At 34.3% G+C, this 6,714-nt stretch overlaps 1 protein-coding gene across 1 annotated transcript; it reads right to left on the bottom strand.

Annotated features, from left to right (window-relative positions):
• Window positions 1-793: 793 nt before the first annotated feature.
• On the bottom strand, window positions 794-5,648 carry LOC146945588 (ATP-dependent zinc metalloprotease FTSH 2, chloroplastic-like). The gene is made up of 5 exons (XM_085743919.1): window positions 5,391-5,648; window positions 2,673-3,851; window positions 2,058-2,371; window positions 1,628-1,868; window positions 794-1,312 (listed from the first exon to the last, which is right to left on the bottom strand). The coding sequence occupies exons 2-5, from the start codon at window positions 3,849-3,851 to the stop codon at window positions 974-976; spliced, it is 2,073 nt and encodes a 690-aa protein (XP_085600045.1). The 5' UTR covers window positions 5,391-5,648; the 3' UTR covers window positions 794-973.
• Between the last annotated feature and the right edge of the window lie 1,066 nt (window positions 5,649-6,714).

The following is a 6,714-nucleotide window of genomic DNA, read 5'->3' as shown; positions in this document are numbered from 1 at the left end:
CCGAATGCAAATACCTTGTATCAAAACAGAATCCTGTTTCCATTTCTTATGGATCACGTTTCCTCTTCTTCTTCTTCTTAAGGTTCGCGTTTCTCTCTTCTTCAGGATCGCAGTTTCCTCTTCTTCTGGATCGTTTTCCCTTCTTATGCGTTTACCTCTTCTTCTGCGTTTTCCTCTTCTTCTGTGTTTCTCGCTTTCACGTTTTCTCATTTTCCAGATTGTGTTTTTAATTTGCGTGAAAGATTAAAGGATTAAAAGGTAATTGTGGAAGGAAAATAGAAAAATAAAAGAATAATGTAATTGTGTTTTTTTAACTGAACTAATATTGAATCTATTTAAAAAGATAAATGATTAAAATGAGGAAAAAATAGATAAAGGACCAAAATGTTACCTAAAATTAAGTTAAGGGACTAGTTATGTTAAAATTAATATTAATATTAATATATACTTTAATTGGGAAATGGTAAAATTAATATTAATATATGCTATATATGTTGAAGTTTAAATCTCCACTGCAATTTTCTATGATTGAAAATGCTTCATCTTCAAGGCTTTAACTAGATATTGGTTGAAGTTTTCTTCTGACAAATGCTAGTATATATTAATTGTCCTGCAATGATCTGATTTGAGATCTACAGTCTCATGGTACCTCAAAATGCTGATTTCATTTTTAATTGAAGAAAAGCACATGCAACTGATGCAAGCAGCCACACTAGAAGCTTCTGAATAAAGGAAATCACATTTCTCTGACCAGAACAAATAGAAAATAGAAGCTACAAAAAGGAAAACCAAATAAAAAGCCAAACAAGTATGTATGGATACTTTATTACTACTGTTCATGTAAGTTACATCATGTCCTAAGTCCTAACTAACACTAAGAAGGAACATTTTTTCTGTTACAAATATTTGACAATTACAGAAAATTGAGTAGGTAAAGAGGCTATACAAGAGTAAATGACATGTATATAGCAACTCAAACAGCAACTGCTGAAGGAGTTGAAGTAGGGACCACATTTTCGGGTGGAATTTCAACAAACTCCGAAAGGAGAGATCTGAATTCGTCTCCGGTAATTGTCTCCTTCTCCAGTAGAACTTCCACAATCTTGTCGATGGCTTCACGGTTGTTCCTTATATGCTTCAATGCAATTTCATATGCTTCATCTGAGAGCCTCTTGATAGCAGAATCAATGTCTTCGGCAAGCTTTTCTGACATTGAGTTTCTTGCCATCATTCTCATGATGACGTCGGCATTTTGAGATGAGTCCATAAGTGACCAAGGACCAATATCAGACATTCCAAATGTGGTTACCATCTGCAAGAGTATCATTTCATTTATTAGTATGACAAAGTTGTATCAGAAGCATAATGGGGGAAAATGGGGGAAAAAAGGATCTGTTGATAACTGAAATTAAAATCCATTCTTTCGCTTAAAGCGGAACTTTTCAGGTATTAAAGAAATCTTTAAAGATGACCTGATCACAAAAATACTCAGAATGCCATCAGAAAATATAACCAAATTAGATTACCATCAAAACAATGACTTATAGCATTCATCCCTACCAAAATAAAATGGAAAATGAGTGAGATGAATTATGGAACAACAGAAAATAATGTGATTATAAGAGACCTGTTTAGCCAAACTTGTTATTTGCTGCAAATCACCAGCCGCTCCAGTTGTAACTTCAGGCTCACCAAAAATAATTTCCTCTGCAGCTCTGCCGCCGAGTCCACCAACAATTCTTGCAAAGAGTTGTTGTTTGGAGATTAGAGTTGGGTCGTCAGAAGGAATGAACCAAGTAAGACCCCGAGCTTGACCACGTGGAACTAGGGTTACCTTTTGTACAGGATCGTGACCAGGAGTCAATGTTCTGCAAGTACAGATTGATATTTCAGAACAAAATTTCTTGGAACTATTAGTTAAAACAGCTCATAAATTTGAACATTGTTTTCCTCGATTCTTCTCGTTTAGAAGTGTAACATGAATTCATTATGGCAACGGTAACTAGCTTTCGTTGCAATGGTACACAAGTCTTACATGAAAGAAAACTACAGTTTACCCGCAAATGGCATGCCCAACTTCATGATATGCCACTAAACTTTTGCTCTTCCCATCTGTCATCACGGTTCCTTCCATTCCAGCCACAATCCTATCAATAGAATCATCAATCTCTTTTGATGAAATCCCCGCCTTTCCACGCCGACCAGCTAATATAGCAGCTTCATTCAAGAGGTTTGCAAGATCAGCTCCACTAAAGCCAGGTGTTCTCATGGCAACCACCTCAAGAGAAACATCACCATCAAACTTCTTATTGCTGCCATGAACCTTTAGTATTTCAGTCCTTCCCCGAATATCTGGAACGTCAACTGATACCTGCAAAACATTATGTTCAGTAATTTACTCATTAATAAGGGGTTTGTTTGTTACAGATTATAAAATAAGCGACTTTGATATTCAATACTTTATAGATTAATTTGAAAAATAAAACTATCGTGTGTTTGTTTACCATAATAAAAATCATCAATCGAAAATGATTTTCAAGAGAAGCTACTCAAAAGTCAAAACAGGTTCTCATTTATATTGATTTTTAGATTCTCGTTCTTTTAAAAAAGTTGCAACAAACATATGAAAACTCATAAAGATTGTATATATTTCCTAATACAATCTTACTTACTTGTCTATCAAAACGTCCCGGTCTCAATAAAGCAGAGTCAAGAATATCAGCCCTGTTGGTTGCTGCAATGACAATGATTCCAGTATTACCCTCGAATCCATCCATTTCTGTCAAAAGTTGGTTGAGGGTCTGTTCTCTTTCGTCGTTCCCTCCACCAATTCCAGTGCCTCGTTGCCTTCCCACAGCATCAATTTCATCAACAAAAACAATACAAGGAGCATTCTCTTTGGCCTTCTTGAATAAATCGCGAACTCGAGAAGCACCAATACCGACAAACATCTCAACAAACTCAGAACCTGAGATTGAGAAAAATGGGACACCTGCTTCACCGGCAATAGCCTTAGCTAATAGTGTCTTCCCAGTTCCTGGGGGACCAATGAGAAGAACTCCTTTTGGTATGCGAGCCCCAATAGCAGTGAACCTCTCAGGCTTTTTTAGAAACTCCACTACCTCCATAAAATCCTGCTTGGCTTCATCTACCCCAGCAACATCGTCAAATGTCACTCCAGTATTTGGTTCCATTTGAAATTTGGCCTTAGATTGACCAAAACCAAATAAACCAGACCCACCGGGACCTCCCGTCCCTCCAGATGAACGTCGTGAGAGAAGGAACAATCCTCCAATAACAATTAAAGGGAAAGCGAGATTTCCAATCAGGTTGGAAAAGAAGGAATCTGACTCTTCTTGAGCATTATGAGCTGCAAAGTTGATGTTCTTTGTCCTGAATTTTTGAAGGAGTTCTTGGTTAAGTCCAGGGAGTTGAACTCGCACTCGCTGCACCCTATTACCTAACTCGGGAGAAGCAGCCTCGACGATAGCTATAGTTCCATTCTCAAACAGATCAACTTTTTTAACCCTGTCTTTGTCCAAATACTCAAGAAACCTAGAATAAGACATTCTGGAGGAGGAAACCCCTTCTTCATCAGCATATGCTTTCGCGCTTCCTAATAATACAGGTAAGCCAACTGTGGCATTCAACAATTTCAGAAATCCCCTTCTTCCTTTGTGTTCACTTTGATCTAACAATGCCTTTACTAATATAGTTTTTGATCCCCTCCTCAATGATGAATGTCTCCGAGAAAGTAAGAGACGTCTTCCATTTACGTCCTTGCCAAGCGTCATTTTATTACTTTGTGTAGTTAAACCACTCCCAACAAGGCATGCCAATGATGCTGCCATCTGTATCAAGAAGAGTATCGAAAATATTAGTTAGGTTAGTAAACATCGTTTTTTCTTGTAATTTGGAGGAAAAGAAATGTTTTATAAATACAATTTGTGATCGCCAACTAATTTCTGATTACAAAAACCAACACGGTTTATTCAGTTTAAACAGTCAATTAATTTCTTATCAAGCATACCAACACAACAAGTTCAGTTAATATTCTATACTCTACACACAAGCACGCGAGCATACCAGAAATTTTGTACATAAATTTTGTCCTTCAAAAAATTCTAGATATGAAAAGTAACAACCATAAGAACAAAAACTCGGATGAATGATCAAAAAGACAGATCAGAAGCCAAATTGAGAACTTAGATGCACCCTTAGACATGAAAATAATCACAAAAGTAAGAAGTCCAGCACATTAAAGTTATCTCCCAAAAACATCCAACTCTTTGTTTTTCTCCTTTCTTTGTGAATCAAAACCCGATAACATAATAAACTTAATCTAACTGTATGCAATGACCTAAACTAATTAGCTTTTGTAGTTACTCTTCTATCAAACCATTCAACAAGAGAAACCCATCTCAACTTTACACGATAAAACGATAAACATGTATACAAAACCAAGTGACAGCATAACCTAATAAAATATCAACAACTGGGTCTGTTTTGAATTTTTGATTGGCTTAATTGAGTTTATCTACAAACATAAGCATCTGTGAGGCTGTTTGGAAAATCTATGGATACAACTTATGACACTTCCATAAGCTATTTTAAAGTTTATTTTCATAAGCTCCTCAGGATAGCTTATGAAAACAGCTTATAGCTTATATGAAAACAACCTAACTTTATTTTATCCTTTGCTATAGAAGTAGCTTATAAATAAGCAGGGTCGTCTTAAACACTTTGGAGACCCCATTCTAATCTGAAAATTTTGATCCCTAACAAAAATAAAATGCAATTGGGCCCCTAATTATTTCAAAATACTATATTTTTACTAAATGAAGCACCAAAAACTCAAAATATAACTAAATTATTGGGCCATGTGTTGTTGGTCTGCTTGCACAACCAAACAGCCGGCGCTGTAAATAAGCACTTATATGATAAGTGTTTATGTTATAAGCACTTAATTCAGTTGTTTATCCCTTCCAGTTCTTCATCCACTACACAATAAAATATTTTCCAGTTGTTTATCCTATGAATCAATGATGTGACAAAGTTTATTTTTTTTTTACTTCAAAATAAACCATTGATCCATAAAAACATCATCTTTGGCCAAATAAACTACAAAAATACAAAATACACATTTGCTTTAACACACACAAGTATATACATAAGAACAAATAAGCGATTCATATAAGCTTTTTTTTTTCAAACAAAGCTCTCTCTAGTATCTGAAATTGTAAGCAACTAGTTGAACTGGTGAAAAGATATGATTTTTTTAAAATATAAGACGATTTAGCTAAAAGGGTCTACTATTAACAACTCTAACAATCAAATAATCAACAAAAATAAGAATTAAGGAAATTAACACCACAGAGATAGTTACATACCTTAACAAAGAGGATGGGAGAGAGAGAGAGAGAGAGAGAGAGAGAGAGAGAGTGAGAGAGAGAGAGGGAGGGAGGGAGGGAGGGAGAGAGAGCGAGCAGTGGTAGTGATGGTATGCAATGCAAGAGACGTGTGTTGAATGAAGATGGAGAAATGAATGAGACAGGAGAGAAACGTGTAATAACAAGGCTATGCAAGAAGAATGATGAATAATTGGAGTTTTTTCATTCATGCCATCATTTCTCTTATTAATCCAATTTATTTTTTTCTTTCATCATTTTGTATTTAAGGTTAAGCTGATTTTTGTAAAATAGATAGATGTAAATGCCGTAAGCACAGTTGACTTGCTAGCTACAAGGACAATATGTGTGAGTCATAATCGCTAGGTTATTTGATAAAAAAAAATATATAGATGTGTGATGTGTTAAGATAAATTTAGTTATAAGAATGCAATTATGTTTATTATCTTGAAGAGAATTTTATGATCTAATAATCATATCTAACTTTAAAAATCAATTTTCGTAGCTGCACGCAGAGAATATTTCATTGTGAAAAACAACTACACGAATATATTGTATGATTGGGAATGAGTTTGAACCTGTAATACTTATCTGTTAGAGTCGTGTTGATTTTTATATAATTGACCTTCATTAGTTTTGATGATAACTAAGCGTGAAAATAGGTTAGGTTTTGCAAAGTTTATGTTTGATATAATAAAGAAAAAAATTGAAGGCTCAAGTCTAGATTTGTTATCAATTATATGATTATTTGTTAGTCTAACTCAGATATTTTTGAAATGATGTCATGACTTACAATTCTATTTAGAAACCTTTTTCATATTAGTGTCTTCAAATAAATAATCTTAAATATATTTAAATAGATTAACGAGTCAATAAATCAACGAGATTAAAATATATTTTGATATTAAACATGACATTGAGAGTGTGACTTTGTATAAAGACGTATTTTAAATATATTTTATAAGAATACATTTATATATTGTTGGAACAAAATTAGATTTGTACAATGTCTCTGAAGTTTTGATGATAATAAAGTATTAAAAGAACAATTGGATATACTAGTATATATGTTTAAGTGTGTAGGACTATAGATTAAAATTTATCAAGGTCTGAACATATATAAGAGCATCAGAAGCACAAGATAAGCTAGAAGACTTAAAAGATCTAAAAAAAGGTCAACCATAAGTCAACACTGTGCATCAGAAGAGAATAAGTCACCCAAAAGCAATTGAAGACTAGACTCTAAGTCACCTATAGAGACTTTGTGGAATCCATACTCTGAGGGACACAGAAGTCATGTCAGCTT

The sequence above is a fragment of the Medicago sativa genome, chromosome 2 (assembly GCF_051527215.1).
Source record: "Medicago sativa cultivar Bolivia chromosome 2, Bolivia_mono, whole genome shotgun sequence".
NCBI lineage: Eukaryota > Viridiplantae > Streptophyta > Magnoliopsida > Fabales > Fabaceae > Medicago > Medicago sativa.
The sequence above is the reverse complement of the archived record's forward strand: the minus strand, read 5'-3'. Positions and strand labels throughout refer to the sequence as shown.

Excerpts from the sequence above, each read along its gene's own strand:
- LOC146945588 (XM_085743919.1), bottom strand. The coding sequence starts at position 3,851 with ATGGCAGCATCATTGGCATGCCTTGTTGGGAGTGGTTTAACTACACAA. Across the intron at positions 1,869-2,057 it reads GTTGGGCATGCCATTTGCGG|AACATTGACTCCTGGTCACG; the intron begins GTAAACTGTAGT and ends CTGTACTTGCAG. Across the intron at positions 1,313-1,627 it reads TAACAAGTTTGGCTAAACAG|ATGGTAACCACATTTGGAAT; the intron begins GTCTCTTATAAT and ends ATACTCTTGCAG.